Source organism: Leopardus geoffroyi, chromosome E2 (assembly GCF_018350155.1).
Source record: "Leopardus geoffroyi isolate Oge1 chromosome E2, O.geoffroyi_Oge1_pat1.0, whole genome shotgun sequence".
Classification (NCBI taxonomy): Eukaryota; Metazoa; Chordata; class Mammalia; order Carnivora; family Felidae; genus Leopardus; species Leopardus geoffroyi.
Window position 1 is genome coordinate 20629457 of NC_059335.1, and position 25714 is coordinate 20655170.

Genomic DNA, 25714 nt, shown 5'->3' on the forward strand with positions numbered 1-25714 from the left:
AACCTAGAAGTGGGGACAGTCTTGTGGAACTGAGCCCTTAACCAGTGGGATCCAATGCTATCTCCTGGTAGTGTTAGAATAGGGTTAAATTTGCAGGACCCCCAGTTAGTGTCTGCTGATGACTGAGTCAACTGCTTGATGGTGGAGAAAAAACATCAGAAAACCCAGTGCTTCTCAAACAAAGAAACAAACAAACCAACAAACAACAAGAAAACCCAATGCTTTTCTTGGCTAAAAAAAACCCCTAAGACTGAATTTTTCTATAGGCTTTCTCCTACTGCTCATGGGTCAGTTACTTTATAGTCCCAGAACCCCAGAAAAATAGGAATGTGGCTCAAACACCCTATTCCCCTGACCTGGGACCTTACTTGGACCTTACTCCAGGTCTCTTCAACTGGGAATGACTGCCTTGGGGGATTAGGTAAAAGAAAGCAGAACCTGGATGTTCTGTAAGATCTGAAGTGACCTGAGAAGGATCTGAACGTGCATAAAAAGATTTCAATAAAAATTCTGCAGTAGGGTTTGTCTTACCACATTTAATTTGTTTTCTGTGCTTTCAAAGAGTAAATAACTAAGGTCCAGAGAAATGGCCACTTCAGATTTTGTGAAGAACCCAAGAAATCTTTGTGCCACTGTGAAAAACAAACTCCTTTGGTTCATCCCTTAGAAACAACACATATTGTTTTCCTCCAAATTAAACTATCTGCTAAACTGTTTCCTTAAAATAAATTCAAGTTTTTCAAAGACTTGAGTTTTCCCCCAAGCCAAGAAAAATAACTGAAATTCAACATGCCTCCAGATTGAGAGAGACTTAAGAAATCTATAACTATGGTGGAAGTGATGGTATGTGGCTTCCCAGAACAGGTCATAAGAGGTGATACAGTGCTTGCCTACTTAATTTTTTTTTTTAACATTCTTGACTACGTTTTTTTTTTTAATTTTTTAATGTTTATTTATTTTTCTGAGACAGTGAGTGCACACACACGCCCGCTTGGGGGAGGGGCAGAAAGAGAGGGAGACAGAAGATCCAAGCAAGCTCTACACTGTCAGCACAGAGCCCGCTGTGGGGTTGAACTCACGAACCATGAGATCATGACCTGAGACAAAGTTGTACGCCTAACCGACTGAGCCACCCAGGCACCCCAGTGCTTGCCTACTTCTAATCCAAGCATTCACTTTGGGGCACTAGCGTAGCTGGAAGGACCTCGTGGAGAAATGGTGTGTGTGCTCCAGCTGAGATCCCCAGCTGAGGGTCCGGCCAACAGCCAGCATCAACCACCAGTCAGGCTGGTGAGGGAGCCTTCAGCCTTCAAGTCTTCCCTGTAAAGGCCCAGACCTTATGGAATAGAGACAAGCCATCCCTATGGTAGCCTTCCTCAATTCCCGATCCACAGAAACCCTGAGCTTAATAAAACTTCTGCTGCATTATAATATACCACTAAATTGGGGATAGTATGGCATGCAGTGGCAGTAGGCCTCACAAAGAGTTCTTTCTGGCATAACAGAGACACACAGCCGGTAGAAGCAAAGGTTCAAACCCTGGCTCTGCCATTTGGGAGACCTGGGGAAAGTAGTTTCATCTACCCAGTCTCTCTTTCCACATCTATGAAATTGGGATAGCAACATTCCTAAGTAACGGTTAAGTAAGCTGATACAAATCAAGTGCTTAGCACACTGTCTGGTCCATGCAGAATGTCTAAAAAATGTTAATGGTTATTATTACTCGTAATATTTTTTATATTAAACAAAGACTAGACTTTATTTAATGACTGACCACACTGAGTGGCAACCCCTGTCATTCCAAAATGTGATTCGTGCTGCTTAAAACTTTTCTGGATTTTTAAAATTTTTCTCTTAGTGTTTGTGCTATATTAGAACAAAATATAGGCTCATTAACATATAAGCACACAATATTTTTGACCCAGCTAATGTGCATCCCTAAAATCAGAATCCTTACTTTATAAGCACACACTTTTACTTCGAATCATGTATCTTACAAGGGTATTTCAAAGACATCAACATCAGTTTCAGAGTATAAAGACACAAAAGCCGTAATCACAAGAAAAAGATTCATAAATCTGACTACATTAAATATTAGAATTTCTGTTTGTCAGAAACATAACTGAGAGAGTAGAAAGACAAACCATAGTTTAGCAGATACGTGCAATATACATAATAGACAAGGAACTTGTATTCAGAACAGACTGTTGCAAGTCAGTAAGAAAAAGGCGGACAACCAATAAGGGAATGGGCAATAGTACACAAACAGGCAAAAAAGATACTCAACTTCATAAATCAGGAAAATGCAAATCAGAACCACAACAACATACCTCTACACACCTACCAGAACGATCAAAATTAAAGATTGACAATATGAAGTGTTGGTCAGACTATGAGCTGGTATAGTCACTGTAAACTGGTATAGCCATTTTGGATAATTGTTGAGATCTACCAAAGCTGAATATATATGCAGGCCCTATTACCCAGATATTTCACTCCTAGGTATAAACCCAATGAAAATGGACTCAATTTCATATACGCACCAAAAACACATAAAAGAATGTTCAAAAGGCATTATTCACAATAGCGGGAAAATCTGGCAATAATCCCAATACCTATCACTAGTAGAGTGAATGAATAAATTGCCAGTCTCACAATGGAATACTATATGGCAATGAAAAGGACGGTGTTAGTTCTACATTACATTACACACAATGATGATGAGCCTGATATAAAAGAATATGCACCAGGGCGCCAGGCTGGCTCAGTTGGAAGAACATGTGAACATGTGACTCAGTCTCAGGGTTGTGAGTTCCAGCCCTGTGCTGGGTATACAGCTTACTTAAATGAATAAACTTAAAAAAAAAAAAAAAGACTATGTACTGCATGATATCATTTCTGTTAAGTCAAAAAAAAGGCAAAATCATGATGTTAGAAGTCAAGATGGTTGGAGGGGCAGAGGAGAAAGGGAGCTGGTGCCTGGGGGCCCCGAGAAGAGTGCTGCAGAGGGGCTGGCAATGGCTTATTTCATGGTCTGAGTAGTTAAGAGGAGGAGTGAATGTGACCCATTGGCCAAGCTGCACACTTATAATTTATGCAATTTTCAGGACATATACCACCTTAAATTATAAAGTATTAAAAATTTTTAAGAGAGAGAAAGGCTTAAGAGAGTTTTCAATCAAATGCAACATTTGGACCTTGTTTAGCTTCTGATATGAACAAACTAACTCTAAAAGTATATTAAAAATGTTTTTTAGGGGCGCCTGGGTGGCTCAGTCAGTTAAGTGGCCAACTTCGGCTCAGGTCATGATCTCGCGGTCCGTGAGTTCGAGCCCTGCGTCGGGCTCTGTGCTGACAGCTCAGAGCCTGGAGCCTGTTTCGGATTCTGTGTCTCCCTCTCTCTGACCCTCCCCTGTTCATGCTGTCTCTCTCTGTCTCAAAAAAAAAAAAAAAAAAAAAAAAAAGTTAAAAAAAAATTTAAAAAAAATGTTTTTTAATGTTTTTATTTATTTTTGAGAGAGAAAGAGAGACAGAGCACGCGCAAGGGAGGGGCAGAAAGAGGGAGACACAGAATCCAAAGCAGGCTCCAGGTTCTGAGCTGTCAGTGCAGAGCCCAATGTGGGGCTTGAACCCATGAACCACGAGATCATGATCTGAAGCAAAGTTGGATACCTAATGCACTGAGCCACCCAGGTGCCCCTAAAAGTACATTTTTGAAACATTTAGGGAAACATTGGGTATTTTTGGCCTAGGTATTAAAACAGGACTCTTAAAAAATTCAACATACTTATGTGGGTAGCTTTTCTACTTAAAGAAGAAAAAGTATAGTAACATCATTATACATTTTTTTTTCAAAGTACAAAAAACTTACAGAACCAGAGCTATTTCCTAGATAAGGCAAACTGAGGTATACAGATAACTATCAGTGACCATTTCCTGAGCACCTAATACATGCCAGGTCATATACCAAGTGCTTTATGCCAAAGCCCATTTCCTTCTTCGTCATGTTGTCGCACCTACCCCTCACCGTGCCATGGTGGAGTTTCAGAACGGAAGTACCAACACAACTGTGTTTCTAAGGGAAAATGGTTCAATGTCATATAGTTAGAAGGAAACTTGGTAACTTGAGGAAAATATTTTGTCATCCCATCTTCCATCTCCAGCCAGTCACAAAAGTGATACTGGGGGATGTAAACCAGGGGGAATTCTAGAACTGCAATATTAACACTAAACTGAGGATGATCTAATGTTTGAAAATCCTGAAAGGAACCTTTTAGTAACTGTGGGGCCAATGTCCTAAACATCAGGTATAACTATAATGGGTATGTGCTTTACATAGAACGTTCCTTACTAAAGCACTGAAAAACAAAGTTTGCTGATTTGGTAGGACTGAGGCAGGATGATGCCTTTTTCATCTTTCCCTGTCCTCACACAAGAACGGAAAATAGCTCTCCTTCTGTAATGAGGACAGTTTCTGAGATGCCTGTACAACTGCATGAGCAGCAGGGGAAAACCAGCCCCTTTGATGCACCGGGAAATATGCTGGGTGCTTAATACACATAACCTCATCCAATCCTCACAGAGCTTCATGAGCTAGGCAGTATTCTCCCGTTTTGTATGGAAAAGGAGGCTTAGCTTGGAATAACCTCCACAAGGTCACCCAGTTGGGCAAAGGAGGTCCGTGGCCCAGGCCTGAGACTATAAAGCAGAAGTGCTACACAGGACACTAGGTTGCCTTCAAGGCAGGCAACATGGCACGGAGACCTCAGCTGTGACAATACTTCTACCTGGGGATAGCATCCCTTTTGTAAAATAAATAGGCTATGTCTGTCTGTCCAGGAACAGGATTATGCTTTGTTTTCCAAAATGAGAGGTAAACAGCATTTTTAGGGGGTTGGTGGGGGGGGGGGGTGGTGTTAGACAATGAATCAGTGGGAGGGGACGAGGACAGAAGCCAGGCCAATGAGTATTAGATGGCCACCACTTACTGGGTGCTTAGTTTGTGCCAGTACATCACGTATGCTGTTTAGTTTAGTCCTCACATCTACCCTGTAAAGTAGGTGTCTTAATTATCCTCATTTTAGAAAAGACAAGACCAAGCATAGCAGGGTGAAATTGTTTGCTCAAGGTAACAAATGCCATAAGTCAGAGAGCTCAGATTCAATCCCGAGACTATCTGTCCCCAGAACCAGGGTTCTTATACATGAAAATGTACTGCCCAGATCACACAATAGGTTCCGTGAAGGATTGGAATGGCAACATAAAAAGTAAAGGCATGAGCAAAGAACAGTTATAAATATTGCAGAAAATCTATTACAAAGCAGGCACATTCAAACACACACCACACCTGTTCTGCCTTTGTGCAAAGACTACAAGTTGTGCAATAAGGCACTCTAACTCTGAGGAGTTCACCATTGCTCCCCGTGAGTATGTTCCTTAACAAAAAGTAGGTAATCAGAAATGTGTAGGGTATGGATTCTGAGAAAAATAAGCCCAAACTCTGACCAGTAAGTGTACCAGGCAGCAAAACTGAATGAAGCCTATGTGCAATAAGCCAGAAAAACTACTGTGGTAACTTAGATCAAATTAGATCTCAAGAAGGCTATGTTTACTAGCTTAGCTTAAAACAAAGTTTATGACCAGGAACAGAAAATCCTAGAAGCATACTGGAATACAGTGTGTTAATTCACAGTGCTCTGCAGACTGCAAATCCTATGTGGATTTAAAGTATTTAAAAAAGGAGTCACAAGATTTGACAGTTGGAAAATAAGACTTATGAGAAAAAGCTGGTTATATTTACAGGGAAGGGGGATGTATGACATTTCTTCTGAGACATAAACACTCAGCCAAACCCAGTGACAAAGTGTAGTGTGTATAAACTTGGAAAATAACACGCTGAGACTTCTCTGCTTTAAGAGGAAAAGGGTTCTCAGAGTGCACTGCCCACTGGCAGGAAAACTTTAGGACAATTACAACCAATCCTAGGAGTCTGTGAATATTTTAAGAACATAAGAAAACACAAACCCCAGGACACCAAAAACTGTCAAGATAAATCTTTAAGCTGTAAGACTAACCTACTCAAGTAGATGTGAGACTTTCCTCTACAGACTTGGAATCAATCATTAACCTCTTTTATCCTAATTGTATTCTTGAGAGTTTACTTGTTTATTGTTTGTCTACAGGGTTCATGACAGAGGGACGATATCCCTTTTATCATGACTACAGTCTAAGAGCCTAGCACAGCTCCTGGAACACAATTATCTGCTCAATAAATTTTTCTCAATGAATTTGAATGAAGAGTCTATATCTAATTTTATTCTTGCCTGGATCACATGAATTGGCATGGTATGTCATTGAATTTAAAAATAAAGATACCCAAAATATAAAGGCAAAGCTTTCTCCTATCAGATGAACTAGCGTCCCCTGTTTTCATAATGTTCTCCTAAATACTTTCTAGTGCAAATCATAAATGATACATGCAAATACCACCTATCACTCTCATATGTATTTTCTGGCACTGAGTTACTGTTAATAACGGTTAATGGCCTTCATTGTACTCTGGGGAAACTAGGGATCCGAGTTTTAAAAGTGTTTGAAATAAACACAGACACACTGAGGCAAGGCCAAACACCTTCCACAGAATTACGAGTCTTTGCAAATGGACATACCGTCTGAAGAAGAGTGATTATAAACAAGTCTGCTGCTTAGGAAATTAAGCACATGTTATATATTAAAAGCCATATATATAGAGATACACACTTAGAGCGTCAAACAATGGCATTTTCAGGCATAGTCCGTCAAGTCTTCATTTAGCTACTAATACTGTGACTCCCCCACACTTACTTGTGTCATACCCATACCATGGCTGGGGACACAAGTTAAAATGTGAAGCATATTTTGATAAGCAGTTGAAACAGTTCATGCCCGTGGCCTAGCACAGTTAGTCATGGTGACTATGTCAGTTTTGAGTAGGAACCTGACATTCCATCATGGCTGCAAGCGCAACAGATTGCTCTGTGGCAGCTGGACACGCTTCCGCAGAAACGTCTGTACCTTTACCAGACATAAACAACACGCAGTGCATTCTCAAGAGGCAAAGTTTACTTAAGAAATGATTTCTACTTTTCTATTCGATCACCTGACAAGGCCTGTATTTCCTGAAAATATGTGTTAGAATTGGCTTTTGTGAAAAATCACGTAACAAAGTTCTATTAAATGACAGCTTAATTTTCAAACACAGAGTTTTTCATAGGGAATTTTAGTTTTAAGCATCTTTTCTGAAATATTGACTACTTAACCCACCAAATTACTGAACTGTAGTCTAAGCACTGAAAATCTGCTATGATAATTTATACCCAACTGAAACTGAAAACATATCTGACAGAAGTAGACATTTTCCTACATTTTAACTAGACAAAATGCCTATTGTCCTAAGACCCAAGCTTAAAGTTCATGTTCCTTAACAAACACTCATGAAACCAGTAGTGAGTTTCTTTGCACACAATCTGTGTTTAAATAAGTGTTATGAATCTTTAACTATTTCTACTTGTTTCCTTTACTATAAGATATTCTAACACAAGCATTAAAGCTCTATGACCGTCACACTTACCTGTATGGCTTGTCAGAGTTATGGATTCGCCGGTGGTTTCTGACACCAACGTAGGTTGTACTTGTATAATCGCACACGTCACATCTATACTGTTTCTGTACTGAAGACTTACTCCCTAGACAAGGGATTGGAGAGCTTTAGTGACATACTTTGATTAGATAGAAATGACAGCATCTCCACTGTAAATGAATATTTACAGCGCATTGTACCAACATTTCCAACAAGGCTTTCTCTTTTAATAAAGTTAACAAGTTTGAACATGGTTTTCCAGTTTCTCCTGCAACTGGACTATCAGCAGATACAAAATGAACATCATCTCACCTGCAAATATAGATACATTGGCTTGGTTTCTGCATGACCTTGTACAAAATGCTACAATAAAATAAGCTGATGCCAGATGCCCTGTTGACTGTGCAGCAGCTGAATTAACCAGAGATATACTGTTAATTTGAAAAGTGTTAGTCTAATTGATATTGGATAAACTGTCTTAAGGAAACACTGATTTGCCAACAAGCTGTGATCTAACACTATAAGACAATATTACACAGTACGGCTACACAGCATATATAACAAACTCAACATAAAAAGCCTAAAGCTTGGGGCACCTGGGTAGCTCAACTGGTTAAGCCACCAACTCTTGATTTCGGCTCAGGTCATGATCTCATGGTTTGTGGGATTGAGACCGGTGTTGGGCTCAGCATGGAGTTTGGAGCCTGCTTGGGATTCTCCCTCTCTCTCTGCCCCTGCCCCGCTTACACTCTCTCTCTCAAAATAAATAAATAAAAAAGCCTAAAGCCTTTCCACCCTATGGGTTTCCCTTGTTTATAAAAATGTCAGGTACCAGTGCAACAATGGAAGGAAAAACAACTGCAAATTATTAAGTGCTATATAATGTAGCACATGCCTGGCACACTGACACATTACAAGGACAAATGTTATCACTAACATGAATCTGCAGCCCTCTGAAATTCAGAATATATGGATCCGATTGGAAATAGGCCATGTCACCACACTTACTCTGTACCAACAAGGCTGGGTAATTTAAATCAGGGTAAGCCTGAGACAACACAAGCTGAATGATTTGATCATGTAAAACTGTTCCTGAAGATATTCAACACCTTCTTTACTCTTCTGTAAGCACAAAGTCTGTGGGCCATTCACAGGCCGATGGCTTTACATTCAGAAACAAAGCAAGCATGGAAACCTGAAGAATAAGGCAGAGCAGCAAGGAAGCTTAGGTAGAATATTAGTGCACAGTGCATAAACGTAAAATTGGTGGCAGAAGAGAATCCCACGCTGAAATTTTAACAAAGAAAATTCTTAAGTTAAATTTAAGCTTTCTAAAATTGAAATTCTCTTTCGCCTGTAACTACTTTTGTCAGGCAGAACAAAATGTCCTAATTTCCTGGTATACGTCTACAACATTAATATACACTCTAATCATAATTATAATGTAAGTATCGCTCTTAATTGCTAGGTTAAAAACTTGGACTTGATTATAAGTGGCATTGTTCCAAATACAGTTTTTTTTAAAACCCTGAAAAAAATGAGGTGTGAAATATTGGATAATGGTTTTGTGTGAGAAATATTACAGATCAATGACAACTAATAAAAATGACAGATGGAAAAACTTAATATAGCACAGAACGAGAGCCTGTGCTACTTCAAGCAACTGTTTCCAATGGAAAGAATACACGATTTAAAGTTCAACGATTTGGGCTTCGTCCTTGCTCTTCTACCTAGTACCAGGACGATTGTGGGCAAAGCATTTCACCTCCTGAAGACTCGCTTTTCTCATCTACAGGATGGAAATTCTAGAATCTCCCAGCATGGTTTATTGAGTAAGCTTTAGGAGAACTCTATTCTTCCTTCGCTGCAGTCTGTACGTCACATGCAGGTCTGTGTCAGGCCTCTGACCTGTCCCTTGCTGTAGACTCCCTGAGGACAGGGATCTGTGCGTTTTGTCTACATTGCATCCCCCGGGGTTCATGAATCGTATGTTTGCAATAACGAATGATTTCATTAATGATGTCTGCGAAGGAACATCATATGAGAATGCTTTGCCCTTGGCTCTAACACAGCACGTGTGCTCTCTGCCGACACAGCCGTCATACGGTTCTGTCTTCCTCCGGGGCTGGGTTTCTTACAGGCAGTGAGGCCTTCGCCGTACCCCCTGCATCTAGCTTGGTATCCAGCTCGGAATGGGTGCGCCATGCCTTCTGGCAGAACAATGTCTGAAGTACTGTTACACTGGGTCTCTGAGTCAAAAACCTGTCCCAAGTTATCTGTGCCATCATAATGGGCAGTGGCTGGGGACCACTGAGGCACACTTCCCCCAACTTGTCCAGTAAGTTTACTACAAGGCTAAAAAATCTAGAGTAAAACAGGAATTATTCTGACCTTCTTTGTGAGCTAAACACTTGTTTTTTGGCTCAACAACCAGATTTCAAAAGTGCTAATACTGAATTCATTAAGTATCGGTGTAAGTGTGCAGGCGGTAATCAGTCACCTGAATTGTTGGACCACTATGACAGAGAAAAGCAAATGGAGTGAAGTGAGAGAAAAACAGACATGGCAGCAATTTAAAACCCATACCCTCAACCACAAGAAACAGCAAGACGCACAAAGAAAAGATGCCGTAAAATGGAATATGGTGGACAGATGCTGTCGCGGTAAAGCTCAAACTGGTTACTTTAATTTTGAGCTGACATTTTAATCTTTTTTATTAAAATTGTGAGTTCTAATTTGTTAACCCATTTGGACAGTTTTATAAATTACCGCTTTTGAAGACGGTGCTAGAAAAGACACATTCCGCCGCTAGTGTTAACCACACGCAGGTGGTGCCACTGAGTAGTATTTACTTTATTCCTTCATTAGGGATTTATGGTCCAATGACATCAAATGTTTTAATGTCTCCTTTAAGGGGATATGGAAACATAATGAATTAAAATAAAAGGAGGCATTTAGGGCTATTTTGTAAAAAGGAAACAAAATGGTTTTAGCTCAGCCATCTCTTGCAGAAACAGATGCTATGTCATAAACTCCTTTTGTTTTGGATAGTTTTACAGGGATGACATCTGTCTGACAAGGGAATTTTGGTGCTACAGTGGTGTCAAAATCAGTTCTTTCAGAAACATTCTTGAATCAGTTATGCTTTCTGGGGTATAATTTAATGAACCATTATGGTAAAACATTTTACTCTGCAGTTGTTTCTAACTTTAATTCTTAGGAAATCTAAAAAGGAAAGTCACCCCAATATGTTTTATTTCCCATAAACACTATGTACCGCACTTGAGACATTTAAAGTATATCAATTTAAGAGAGCTGATGCAAGGAAGCACAGCTTATTACATTTTATCCCTCATTCTCCGGATGTGGCATCCGCTTTTTCATGGAACTCTAATTAAATCTTCTGATTCTAATATTCCTATTAGCAGAAACTCAGCCGACTGGTACCTAACTAGTATACAAAAAGATCTTCTGTTTTTTTTGGCTTTTTTTTTTTTTTCTTAAATAATGCAGATGAAATCTGGCAGTCATACTTGGATAAGAATAAGATCACAGCAGGAAGCCTCACTTACAGTTTGAGGTGGGGGCCCTGCCATCTGCAAAAGCTGCTATATTCTCAGTGGGTCAACTGGTACTGAGAGAGGGGAGGGCTTGCTTTCCACACTGCAGCTTCCCTGGCTTGCTGGGGTGTCACCCAAGGGTTCGTGATGTACTTGGCTCTTATAGGGCAGCATAAATTTCAACGTGTTATCTACCTACACAGTTGACTACTTACTAATATAGCATTTCATTTAGTGCTCAGAATTACCTCAGGATCACAGGTAAGATTCATTCACATCCACAGTATGAAAATAGAGAACATATGCGGCTTTAGTCCTGAAAATAACCCACATGACAACTAAGGGCTTTTTAAAAAACCTAATACGCTAGTCAAAAAAATGCAGATACCTTCTTGAACACCTTTTCCATCAGCTGTATCACTGGAAATTCTTGACTCATTAGAAGCTGCTACTGACAAGGTATCTGGAAGGCTGTGTTGCTCTCTCTCATGGTTCCTCAGTTGACTCTAAAAAATTGAGAAATAGTCCCATGTAACTTTCAATAAATATACTTGCACTGTTACTAAGAGACTGCTGAAGCAGTTAATTGCTTTCATGGCCTGGTACCTAGAACACATTACCAATATTTTAAAACCAAATGTGCTAAAAGATTATCTGATTTATTTGACAGTTTACGGAAAGAAATACACTGGAGAAATCACAATCTCATCAAAAAGGCAGTTCTTTCTGCATTCTCCAAAAGCAAGCCCCCGCTATCTTCAGAGGGGTTTCTGCACAGCACGTGCGTGCTTACTGAACCACTGGCAGGCCCGGAGGACGGAAGAGCAGAGCATTTGGAATAACCCGATGCTTTCACAAAAATAAATCCAACCAGTAACTGCTGGACTCCTGCTAATTCTTGCCTTTCAACACCAGCTAACGTGTTGATGGATATCTTCTTCCTTCACCACCACCCCCACAAATCAAGAGTGCAGGAACAAAAGAAACTTCTGGAACTTGCTTTTACAGCCCATTTGGATGTGCTGCTTGTCTAGCAGCCTGAGGCCACTTCAGAACACCATGAGGGCAATCCAAGGAGGCAGTGAATCTCAGACTCAAAGGCTGAGAGAAGTCTACATCCCAGTTAGCCTTTTAGGACACTTTTTTCTTTTTTTTTTTTTTGCCCTCCAGACAGTCAACTGGCAACACTGGAGAAGAAAAGTTCTAAACTAATGATTCAATGAATCCTGTTTCCTTTAGGAAAATAGCATTTCATGCTGGTTGTTGGTTTTAAGGTAGTACATAGGATGAAAATCACGGTCAAAATCCTTACAGTCCCTTAAACTGCCCATTAAACACATGTGGCTCTATTTCCACTTTACTGTCTGTCATGAAGTCCAACATAGCACACTTTCCCTCTCGCAAGGACACAGATTACTGTTGGCTGGTTGTGTGGCTGAAGCGAGCAACCTGCATTTTGGGGACATGGAAGATGGAGTTTGTTTGCATCGATGTAGGATTACATCTGGGTAAATCAACTGTTAAGTCCTTCCCCTGTACATTCTCTTGAAATTACCTTGCAATTTAAAATCAACACGTTTAAAAAAAGATATACACGCTAAAACACTAAAAGCGATAAAACACAGACACTGTTAAGGAGGAAGCAGACGGGAAAACAATCCTACACCAATCCTGATGACCTAGAGTTCAGTCCCAATTTTAATACTAATTAGTTGGGATCCCCTGGGCAAACTGCCAAACTTTCCTAGGCCTCACCTCAGTTTCCTTATCTATAAAATGAGACGGCTGGACTCTCTGCCAAGTTCCCTCTTTGCTCTAAAAAGCCTAAGGTTCTCCGAATGATTTCACGAACCGATGCTTACCTTATAATGAAACGACTCTTCACACTGCTTGCACTGGTATATTCTTGTTTTGCAGTGGTTGATCATGTGGTTCTCCAAATCTTTGCTGTCGTCAGCTATGTGCTCACAGATAGGACACTGATAGGGCTGTCTCTGTCGATGGACCCGCAAGTGCTGCTTGATGTAGCCCTTGTTACCACTTGCGTAGTGACACAGGCGGCAGCGGTAGGGTCGATCAGCATTAGGGATGTATTCCACCACGTTGCTTCCCGATAAACCTGCGTCACTGTTGGGTTGGCACTGGGCGTTGTCCTGCAGCTCTTTCAAAATGTCATCGTCGGAAGCATTTTGGTCTGTCCTTTCCCTCAACTTTTCGATCACAGTCAGTAAGGACATGCTGATACCCGTCTTCACTTGCCCATCTGACAACTCCTGCCTACCCTCTGGGAGTGCTACCAACGTAGAGTTGCTTTGGTCAAAACCAGTTAATCCATCTGAAGAGTTTTTAAGTGGCGACATCATTTTAGAATAAGCCGCCAACGTACTGTCCACTTGCCTTTGTCCGGTATCTGGATCTAAAAGGTTTATATTCCCGTAGTGCCCAAGGTTGGCCCTTGTCAGTTCTGCAGCTCTTATGGGCATTGTGACGAGGGCTTCTGCAGCTAACGAGTGTAGTCGGAGAGACTCAGAATTTGTCCTTCTTCGGCCTGGTGGGGCATTCTCATCAGTAGCCAGTCCTTTGGTTATTAACTCACTGTCTTTCTTCTCTGGATTGCTCCAGCCTATGATCAGCCCCCCAATATCAACAGTACATTTATCAGCATGATAAACTTCATCTCTTCCTTCACCCCCAATCTGGGATTCTGTCGGGCTCAGGTTTTTTCCCTCTTCGATTTCAGCATTCATGAGGAAATGTTTCTGTGAAAGAGTTTCTTCAGCACTTGGCAAACGTTCTACTATCACGTTAACGTGACCTTTTTTATTGGGACTACTACTAATGATTTTCTGTGCGGATGAAAGCAGACTATCGGCGATCAGGTTCTCCTCCACATCAGATATCACCTCTAGCATCTCTTCCTCACTGGGGTCAAGGGTAACTGACTGAGTCAGATGAACTCCACCTTCTGCACTCTGTCCTAAAGGAGACGAAGAGGATAACGGTTCTGAGCTGCAAATCTGTACTTGTACAGAAGGCCCATTGTGGATACTCAGTTCGTTGTCTCCAATAGCAATGACGACTGCATCCACCCCACCAGGTTCAGCAGCCACTGAAGAATCCAGCAGGCCTAGGGGCTCATTTTCATTTTCAAAGATCGGATAGGAGCAGTCAACCTCCCCAGCATGTTTCCAAGCATGTGTTTTCAACATTCTCTGCTGGCCACAGGTGTAACTACAAAACAAGCATCGGTACATGCCATACTGTTCATATGCATACCATTTCCTCTTACCCATTTCTGCCATGGGTGCGTTTTGGGCAGCGTGCGTTTGCGCACTGTCCACACTCACTTGGACATCAGAAATGGTTTCATGGTTTCTTTCTGTGGGCCTCTGACACAAAGAGTTGGAGGGGCTTACACACTGCTGGGCTTTGGATTGAGTGTGACTGTTGGCATCGTTTTCGTGGTCGTTTACCACGTGAGCTTCAAGTTCCTCTTGGCTTTTAGATGTAATGTGGCACTCTGAGCACATTAATATCACTTCATTTTGCTGACCATGCTGCTTGATATGATCTTTTAACACAGAAAACGATGATGACAGAAACTTGCAAAGGCTACACTGGTAAGACATAGTCTTCCCATCGTTCTGGGCAAGAGAGCCAGGGGTAAAATGTATCTGAGACATCTCAGCCCTTCTGATCCCAGCAGGGGACTGGGTTACTTTAGCTGGAATCTCACAAAGTTCTTGGGTTTCAAGAGAGTGCGTTGCAGCACTTGAACGTGAGCGTTTTTTCCCGATCAAAAGACATTTTTGTGACTTTTCATGTTCTACTATTTTGCTTAACTTCTGGATAACATGGATCAATGGATCTGTTTTAACTTTTCTTTGTTCATCGATTTCCAGTGATGAACTGATGACAGTTTCAGCAGTCAATATAGCTTCCTGTTCCCCAATATCTGGCACCAACATGGCAACACTGCTGCTTTCTTCCATATCTAGAAAGGATAATATACAACAGAAAGAAATATCGGGTTAGAGGTATTATAAGAATGCAATTATAGGAAACCTGAGCTACTCTTAGAGTTTAAGCTAATCTCAGTTATTTTCTAACCTGGGAGCTCCATTATCAGCATACCTGTATCCCCAGCAGAGACTTAAACTGCTTGGAACTTCTCTAGAGAATGTCATCCCCTATCAAGACTGAGGATGATCTTTCCATCTATTTCCTTCTTTGGAAATGACTTTAACAATATGCATATCCTTTTTTCTTCGCTTTCTTTCCCCCAGACATCTAGCTGGACCCAATCAGTATGCCCTCTCTTTTGTGCAATGCCAAAAAAAACACAAAAAACAAAAAAACAGGACTGCTATTCCTTGACTGAAGGGACACAAGCATTCCCAGGGTATGTGGAACCACCTCAAGTTACCACAAAACCAACAAACAAAACTAACACATGACTGACACAATTCTTGGGAGACAACTACTTATATCAAAAGTAATTATAGTCTTATTATTAAAATCATAAATTTGTTTTTTTCACTCCAAATCTTTGGAGTTATGAAAAGATAGTCTGGTAACCTCTTGTAAATGGCAGAGTGAATTTTGAGAAGTATGATGCAAACGAAACTACATAAAAGCAATGATCCAGTTCCTTCTTTTACTTCCTTCGATTGATTTCCCTGAAGATAAACCACAAACAACGCTGTGGTTTTTTCCTAGAGGCCATATTAGTGGCCAACTATTACTCATGCACGAATACATGTAATTTCATTTTCCTGAAAGGGAAAGGGGCATCAGAGAAGGAAAAAGACCTGACATGCTAGTTGTGTTTCAGGTCTAAATATTCAGAGTCCTTAAAAGGGGTTCTCTGTAAGTTCCAGCAATGCATTACAGCCAAGGAAGTCACAAAACAAAAAATACTCACAATATCTTTCTCCCTAAATCTTGAATCCTCTATTTCCTGGCAGTACTTTCATTTCAAACATTTCCTTTGGCTCAAAGTGAGATTAATTTGTTGACTTGGATCACATTTTTCAGTTTAGGCTTTTTTCCAGCAACAAGTTTTGTTTTTCCACATTTTAGGTGCATTCTGGAGTCTTACTCACAACATTCAATAAATGCCAGCAAAATTTTTAGTGGCACCAGCTATAGACCAAAGACCATACTATTCTTAAACCTCAATCACAGGCTCTGAATTCTTATTTTAGGAGGTGAATCATGGCTTCCCTCCCCCCAGGTGGCTGAATCAACATGGAAGGGCCCTTGAGCCCCTGCCAAGATCACACCGAACTCCTGCTGGACCTACCAGCACTCTGACCAGCTGCAGTGCCAGCCCTCCCGTATCTACTCTTGGCAGCAGTTAGAGCTTTTCCTCTTATTTTCTGCTCTTTCTGGCACACAAACTTTCTATATCTAGGGCCACATCAGGCAAAAATGCAAACATTTTACTCTCGGCTTTAGTACTGCTTCTTCCCTCCTTCTTGATACTCTGTCCAATGGGATCAGCTTTCGTTTCTTTTCCATGTCCAACTGCGCTCGTGGCAGGGAATGCACCCAACAGCCATTACAACGATGACCACTACCCCAGCTCCCACAGACCTAGAAGTCTGGGTGACTGCGGCCCTTTAGCCGCTCTCTTCTCTAAACAACCTGAGGTCATTACCTCTCAAAAGACTATGTAGTTCCTCTCCATCTTTCTCAAGCAGAAAAAACAGTATTTTTAAATCTCTACACTCAATCTTAAATCACTAAAGAGGGACCAGTGTGGGAACAACTTGTTTCTTTAGGAAAATCCTTTGTGACGTCTTAAGTCACCTCATTGCCTGAGAATTCCACAATTTTTCGGCCAAGGGGAGCTGTAGCTGTTTCCGTGACTAATGATTTCACTTTAGGACCATTCACTTAAGACTTTACTTCTTTCAGTTCAATTGTTAAATGGGAATTAGTTAAATCATTGTTAATAACAGAAATCCTTGACATTCAATTTCTTGCCCAAGATTTGGTGGTCTACTGTAGATCTAAGGTCTCCTCCTCCATGAAATATGACATCCATATAGGCTGATTGATAGTCCGCAGGTTAACGAGTGAAGATTTGCTCAACAGACTTTGCGTACCCACAGGGTTACAAAGGTGACTCACGTGGTCCCTCTTTTACCTAATGACAGAATAGGAAAGAGAGCAGTGCAACTGCTCCCTGTGGATATTTCAGTGCGTACCTTAAAAAGAGTGTGGAATGAAGAGGAGGAGGAGTTCAAGTCATCTCAAGAAAAAAACTAATACAAAAGAAACTGACAAAACATTCAGATTTGAAAAGCTGTGTCTGCTCAGGCATTAAGAGCTAATGGAAATTTGCAGCAGATGCTCCAATTTTCCCTGAACATTTATGTAAGTATCTCATTTTAGAGGCTGCATACATTTGGGGATAAGTACAGAAATGGCAGCTATAAAACAGATATGACAACATAAAATACATCAAGAAACACCTGAAAAACCAGTTTGGGTCCACATGGCAGAATCGATATATGAGTTAAATCTCATTAAAACAAAAGTCTCTCTTAGAAAGGGTTAGATGAACAGTTCATAATAAAGTATACACAGGGAGGAAGGCCTGTGACCTTAAGGCCAACTCTTTAAATTTTCACAAAAATTTCTCTTAGGCCACCAATGTGCATACATATGGGATCCTATGTCAAGTGAAGTAAAATTTATTTGGAAAAAAAAAAAGACAGAGAGATGAAAATAAGGGTACAAACACAATCCCAGTGGCTCAATAATGACAACAACACAGATTATGATCATCGGCATACTATCGATGGCCTTCACGTGATCAATACAAGTACATGGTCAGGGTGGGTGGAGAGGGTAGGAATAAAGCAAGAAGAGCAAATTTTGTAATTAAAGTTTAGTAATAAGTATCTAGGAGTTCCTTACACTATTCTTTCTACTTGTGTAAATATTTACAACTTTTCATACTAAAAAGTTACAGAAAACATGGTTATGTGTCAGGGTGCCTGGGTGGCTCAGCCGGTTAACTGTCTGACTTTGGTTCAGGATGTGATCTCACAGCTCATGAGTTCAAGCCCTGAGTCGGGCTCTGTGCTGACAGCTCAGAGCCTGGAGTCTGCTTTGGATTCTGTGTCTCCCTCTCTCTCTGCCCTTCCCCTGCTTGTGCTCTGTCTCTCTCTCAAAAATAGATAAACATTTTTTAAAAAAACAGTATGGAAAAAAATTTAAAATCACAGTACTAATGGTTTAAAACGGAGTTGAATGGATAGGACAAACATGTTTAGAAGTTAAAAAGAAGTAACAGCTCTTATATACTGTAACAACAGTACACAAAGTAAAACAGTCAGAAGGCAACCGTCAATGACCAAATCCTAACAAACCAAAAAGCTAGTTTTGGTCTAGGAAAGTAAGCAAAAGGTTTTTGAAGAGGTAAGACGTATACTGTATTCTAAAAGACGGCCGCGCCAGATGTCAACCATTTGTCCCTCTGGGCTCACTGCCTACTTTCCTCCACTCTGCTCTCTGCCCCAGGAGGTATATTACATCAGTAGGCTCCTATGCCCTCTGGTTTCTGATTGCGTTATGCCAATGGGGAGCCATGAGAGGAGATCAGAAGGAGGCAGCATAGTGAAATCAGGATATTCATTCCCCTAATTCCCTCCCTCTAGGTCAGCTTGGACTGGCCATGTTTCTCAATGGAAGACCATTCTCTTCAGGCAGGGGGCTCTACAAAACTCTCCTGGTTCTGATACCTCTCTTCCTTCTGATGCTGCTACCTCCAGATAACTGCATTATCCTTGTGGTTTGTCTATACAAGTCCAACGCCTTTATTATGAGTATTTTTGTAAATACGTCCTCCTTGAATTATCTTAATTAGAATGCATAGTTTTCTCTTTTGGAATTCTATCAACACAAGGGTAAGACTGACAAGGAAAAGAGCCACAACATTATCACGTTTCCAAAAGTGAGAATAAACCTTCCATCTAGCAGTTAGTGAAAAGATCAACATGGCTGAACAAGAAGGTTTACAGAAAGAGTAAAGCCTAGAGGCATTACCAAAGTAGGAAGCTTCTTATTTGGAATCTTTAGACATAACCACATTACACAAAATATATCAAACTATTACAAATAAATAAATATAAGTTGTATCCCAAACCAGAAAAGTTCTAGAGTCTTTCCCACTGAGTCTTAAATCTTTCCTAGACAACAGGACAGGTTTCTCTGGCCACCTGAAAGTAGAACCTTCCTATGGAATCTTTCAGAAGCTGAAATGATGTAAAGTGAAAAAGGAATTACCATTTATTTATATGGAAAAAAAAAAAAAACCCAAAATAACCTCTCGTAGGCTTTTCTGATATTTTAGAACACATCTTGCTAATGAGCGCACACGACAAAATGAGATAAAGCACAGATGCTCACAGACACAGTTCAAAGCTCTGGCGCCTTGGTGCAGAGATTCCGAGTACAGTTCCTGGGCAGGAAAGGAGCTTGGTGGGGCCACGCTTGCTGCTTGGGTTACGTGCTGCCTCTATTAATGGCTCGCTGCAAAACAAACATTGGAAACTATTTTTGCCTTTGGTGTAAGACTGAAATCTTTAGATTTCTTTCAGTTAGAGAAATCAGGTTCTAATGTATGTCTTTCATAAAAGCAAAGTGGCAGGGGCTACCTGGGTGGCTCAGTTGGTTGAGCGTCTGACTCTTGATTTTGGTTCAGGTCATGATCCCAGGGTTGTGAGATTGGGTCCTGTGTCAGGCTCCATGTTCAGCATGGATTCTCTCTCTCTCTTCCCCACTTCCCCTCTCATGCTCTCTCTCCCCCACTGCCCCCCAAAAAGCACAAAGTGGCAGAAGGCAAACTGTAAAAAGTGGGGGAGACCTGTATTCCAAAGGCAAAAGCTTATAATTAATGTCTTTCCCAAGAAAAGAACCAAATTATTTCAGTTGTCTTTATTTCCTGATAATTACTACTAGGTTTCTTTGTATATCTAATTAGTTCCTTTCAGTTATAGAGTATGGTTATCATAAGTAAAATCAAGTTGAACAATTCATGTGAGCCTGAGTAGGGCTGGAGAAAGGCTGTAATTTTCTGTGCATGTGCAAAGGCAGTTCAGTGTTATAAAAAACCTTTTCTTTCAGACTAAAAATTTGTTCTTTCCCAACTAGGCAAAGATATGAACTGTTATGTCCCTGAATTGTAAACTGCCTACAAAAAATCACCTTGAGATTGCCTACACATTATTTATAGATTTATCTTATTAATGTCAGCTATGATTCATTTGAATTAAAATCTCCTTAGCTTAATGTGATTAACTGCCACTAAGAAAAATATAGTGTAAATATCACAAGAACATGAATTTTATAATCTAAAATTTCTTAGCTGGCATCTAGCCTGGGAGAATATTCTAATTTGGCAGCTAATTTGGCAGACCACGAAGACATAAGGTCTAACTAACATTAACCAGTATTAAGATTTAACATTTATTGAGCACCTATAATGTGCCAAGCACAGTGCTGGAGACTACACAAGTAAGAAGGAATCCTTGTCCTTGAAGTGCTCACCATCCAGGGGGCAGTGCCTATGTAGACTTTGTGTATTATTCATGAATTTCTGGTAATACTAGCCTCTTTTTTGCAGGTAAGGAACCTGAGGATCACAGATGTAAAGCAATAACTGGTTTAAGAACTGGAATCCAGGACTATCTGATTCTAAATCCCTTTTCTTAATACACCAATTTCTTTCTTATATCTCAATGAAGACAAATACATAAAATCAATACTGAAAAGAACTGGCCCCTTACAGCCCAGCTATATCAAATGTATTAGCCTGTTTGATCTTCGTAACTCTGGAACAGGCCAGGTGGGTGTTACACAATTTTACAAATAAGGAAACACTCAGTGTGGTTTCAGTGACTTACCCAAGGTTACATGGCTGTTAAGAGGCAGAGCCAATGTCTTTCAAATCAATTCCTGAAATTAACACAGTCCCTTGGACCAATCTTCAGAATTCCGCTGTGGCCAAGAATGAAAGTACATAGTATCAAACATTTCTCTTTCTTGGTGAAACAAAGTAATGATTTCTTTTGGCAGTGAAAAATTCCCCAATATTCTATGTTAAAAAGACATTCAGAGGAATGTTCATGCAACCCAATCATGTGTTGCAATTTTACATAATTTATCTAGCAACCAGACTTTACCACTTTGTACAAGTTAGAAAAAAAAATTGCTCTGGAAACTTCTCTCAATAATTGTGTTTTGTTTTAGCTCAGAATTTAATTGACTCAAAATACTACTGTTTACTGATAACACTTTCTAATGAATAAGGAACAATAAATTGCATATCGCCATTTTAATCTTAACCCAAAATGCCATCTAAAGGAGGATTTTGCAAGCACAGTGGGCATGAAAAGATAGGACACAGTAGCTTGACCTATATATCTTCCAACGCAGTTTCCTGCTCTGGTCTTACATTTCTTTGCAGTTTCCTATACTAGCTAGGATGAATCTAAAAGATCAAATAAAGCCTATTCCTTTCACCTAGAATGCAGCTATCTTATCGATTACGGTTAAGTAAACAGTTCGTTGCCAGGGCAGAAAGCACGTCTTCGGTCCCCCCTTCGAGTTAATTTCAAACGAGTTGGTAAGGTAAAGGAATGAAGGGCCCGGCTCTCTCTTTTAATCAATAACGCAGTCCAAACACTGAGTCAAAGCGGAGTACTGAAGAAAGTACAAGCTCACGCAGGTGATAAATCCAGTAATTGCCTGATAAAAGAGATGCAGACTGATAGTAAATTACAGCCCACCACAGTAACTAAAAAGATCGCCTACGGGTTGGGATGACGGCCTCCGCCTAATTAATCATCCAAGCCTTCCACACAAACCATTCCCTCCGGATGCCCGTAGGTCTGAAGAGTGGGAGATTTTCCCACTGATCTCAGTGATCGAGAGACCAGTTCATCGAAAAGGTTCGTAATAGGGTCAGAAGGCTAGGATTTTCTGTACTAGATCTTCCTACATCAAGAATTGGTTAAAGGGCTGGGGCGATCGGGGGTTGAGAAACGTAACCAACAGATGCGGTGAGGACACCGTCGTGAGCTTCACCGCGGCTGGCCTAAGCGGTTTCACAACTGCAGAGAAGGAAGCAACGCCTCGGCAGGCCCGCCTGCAGACCAGGCTGGTGACAGTATGCGGAGAGCGGCAGGTTCCCCCCACCCCCCGCGGCAGGGCAAGCCAGGGGTCTCCGCAGGCCTCGCCGTGGGCTGCGTGGGCTGCGCAGAGCACTGGAAAGGGACGCGGAACTTGGGGCAAGTGGCGAGCCCCGGGCGGTGTCGGCCCGCTGAAGAGGAAGCTGGCGCCGGTAGAGGCCTGAGGGGAGGACGCACATGGCCGGCGGCGGCGCTACCTGCGGGCGGAGGGGCGGCCCCGGGGCGCTGTACCTGCGGTCGGGCGGCGGCTGCTGCTTCCGCGAGCCTCCTTTGGCCGGCTAGGAGCCCGGCCGTGCCCTCGCCCTCGTCCTCTCCCACCTCTCTCCCGGCTCTTTTCCCTCTTTTCCCCCGCTTTTCCCCTCCTCATCCGGAGCTCCAAAATGGCGGCGCTGGGAACGGATCACGTGAGCCGCGGGCAGGTCAGGTGACCCGAGTGGCGGGCGGCGGGGCGGGGCGATGCTCAGGCCCCGCCCATGGGCATCCCGGGGCTCTCGGGCTGGGCGGGCACGAAGGTACCCCAGCGGCCCGGGCTATCCCAGTCTTGGGCGGGTACGGGTCTGGGTAGACGACCTCCCAAGGCCTCTGCGTTGCCCTCTCAATGGTCACCTGGGCCTAGAAGTCAGTGTCTCTCCCCACGTCGCCCAAATTTTCTGTGGGCTAGCTTCTTCACCCCATCCCCTCCCTAACTGGCTTTTCACCTAGAGCACTGGCATTCTTTCAGCCTTATGCTCAGGAATATGTTACTGTGCTTGTTGGGTATGTTTTTTGTGGTGTTCTTAGCTAAAATGTAGAGGTCCTAGCTAGGTTTGTGACTGGACTTCAGGTGTGACTGGTGAGGGGCAGGGCTAGCCTTGGGTCATCTGTTTACTGGAGAGCGAGAAGATTTTCAGGGAAAGAACGCATCCTAGGGGTTGTGGCCTGACACAAGCTCAGTCTTTCTGAGGGCACATCGTGTTGGTCATTTGGCTGTTGTTTTTATGGGTGGCATACACACCAGGGTTATAAGCAGCCTTGTTTGAGTTCCACTGTGAACAGAGTAAAATACAAAGGGAGGGAAGCATTTTGTCCAGCTTCACAAGAACACTGGACTGTTTAGTACATTAAGAACTACACAGCAGGGAGTTTGGGTCTGGACTCACTAGGTGGGCCAGGAGCAGTAGGAAGGGAGCAAGCCCAATGGAGATAGTCCTTCATTGTTCATTGAGATAGCCCTTGGGGACTTCCAGATACATTTAGAGGCTTTTGTAGCAGGCTGGGCTTTCACTTATCAAGTGGGAGAAATATCTAGCAAAACTTAGTCACTGTTGAGACAGGTCAGTAATTCTCCTTACTGTGTGTCAGGATTCAAATTCACCTGAATTGGGGGGTTGGGAAACCAGCAAAGTTAGCATTCTGCTATTCTATAGACTCCTTTGCTGATTGGGCCAAAGAGCTAAGGAGAAGAAAAAATAAAGTGTTGAGCAATTTTTTTTTCAATAAAAGAGATTGAATAGGAGACTACCATGGCAGGGTGAAAGGAAAAAAAAACAACAAAAAAAAACAAGGAAAACCAGAAATACATGAAAAGGGGAAAGCGAGAACAAGCAATTAATGTGCAAATTTCTTTCCTTTCCTTAAGCTATACATATAATCTTAGTTTATAACCATCTGAAGAGGACGTTTTCTTCAGCAATAACTGTAATGTCCATGAATCTGAAAGCGGACACAAGTCAGGGAATTATTTGATCGGGGAAGAGTGTAAACACAAAGCGGAGGAATTGTAATCTAGGGAAAATAAGGAACTTCTAAAGAAGGGGAAGAAGATAAATTGGTTTGTCTGAAGTTTCTGTGGTATTCTTTTCCAGTATACGCCAGTTGTTTCCCAATGTCCCTCGTGCAGAGCAAGGTTCGATAGAACTTCCTGGCTCAGAGGTGTGGCCAGTGACTGGTGCCGTCTAATGAATTGCGTGTGGTGGATGTGTCACCCCCATCCTGGAGCATTTAATTGCCAGTGCACTCTCATCCAGGGCACCATTTTCCTGCTGCCTTGATGACTGGCAAATGTTCACAATGGTGGCCACCCTATCAGCGTACATTCTAGAGTAGCGATGACAAGCTGAGCCCCCAGCCGCCCCGCAATGGATATGTAGGGTGAGGAGGTCACTGAGGTTTGGAGCTGTTTGTTACTGCAGCATGATGTAGCCACACTGCTGACTGGCATTCTTCCTCCCTACACCGAAGTAGCAGGAAGAGGCAGAACCAATAGAAAGACACCGTTACAGTCAGACGGCAATGCTGATGAAAGAATTAGAACCTTCATTCCTGAAGACAGAGAAGGTATGAGACGCAGAATCCAATAGGAAAACGTGGGCAACTTCAAAAAGCCAGTGGAGCAAAACCTCAGTAGTTTTCTTTCCTGTACGAGAGCTCTCCAGAAAATTACAGGGGACGTTTTTAAGTCAGAGGACTGCAAAGACATTCAGAGGTGGTTCCGTTGAACTTGTGGTCATCCCACCCAACTCTTTTGAGCACCTTCCACTTGCCATGGAATGTTATTTATCATGATTTAATTAACCAGTCCTAGTAAGATTTGGTGTTGCAGATAGGAAATTTGCTCACTCAGTTCTCCAGCGCCTACTCACTGGAATCGGATTCTGTCTCCAGATGAGAGATGACCCGGATAACTGGACCTTATCTCTACATATCTCATTATTCCACTTTGCGATTGTTAATTAGTGGATGAGGTTAAAGGTTTTGCTTCTAACAAGTAGCCTGGGAAGTGACCAGGGGTTCTGCTTGACAACTTACACTGGAGCACCATTTAAACTTTGGGAGAGCTAAGGGCAGCGCAGTAGTGAGTTGCCGAGGTGATGACTGGTTGTAAACTGAGTGAGACATGGAACCCGTTGAAACTTGAGGAGACAGGGGCATCTGCGTGGCTCAGTCGGTTAAGCATCTGACTCTTGGTTTCAGCTCAGGTCAGGATCTCACGGTTTTGTGAGTTTGAGCCCCGCGTTGGGCTCTGTGCTGACAGTGCGGAGCCTGCTTGGGATTCTCTCTCTCCCCTTCTCTTTCTGTTCCTCCCCTGCTCGCATTGTCTCTGTCTCTGTCAACAATAAATAAATAAACTTAAGAAAAAAAAAAAAAGAATCTTGAGAAGACCAACTTGTTCCCAGCCAGGATACTTACAAAGGACACCTTGTCTTTGGTGTAATAAGATTAGATTAGATTCCTTTTGACAGGATTAATCGTGTAAGTCTTTGGCACAGCATAGAAAATTGGAGGAGACGTGTTAGCCTGTATTTCTTTTAGTTGTAATTTTTATCATGACCTTAAAAAAAATTCTTTGA

At 41.8% G+C, this 25714-nt stretch overlaps 1 protein-coding gene across 3 annotated transcripts in view; it reads right to left on the reverse strand.

The window, feature by feature from the left end:
- The window catches only part of ZNF507 (zinc finger protein 507), a 46823-nt gene extending 24040 nt beyond the window's left edge, over positions 1–22783 (reverse strand). Inside the window, exons 1-6 of one of the 3 annotated variants that reach the window (XM_045442577.1) lie at positions 22617–22730; positions 21099–21192; positions 19603–19725; positions 13041–15172; positions 11567–11684; positions 7610–7724 (exon numbers count right to left, since the gene is read on the reverse strand). In XM_045442577.1, coding sequence (XP_045298533.1) covers positions 7610–7724; positions 11567–11684; positions 13041–15170 — 2363 coding nt within the window. In that variant the 5' untranslated portion in view covers positions 15171–15172; positions 19603–19725; positions 21099–21192; positions 22617–22730. Of the gene's footprint in view, positions 1–7609; positions 7725–11566; positions 11685–13040; positions 15173–19602; positions 19726–19850; positions 19892–21098; positions 21193–22616 lie in introns of those variants that run through there. The other 2 variants (XM_045442578.1, XM_045442576.1) reach the window with 2 other exon arrangements.
- Positions 22784–25714: the final 2931 nt, after the last annotated feature.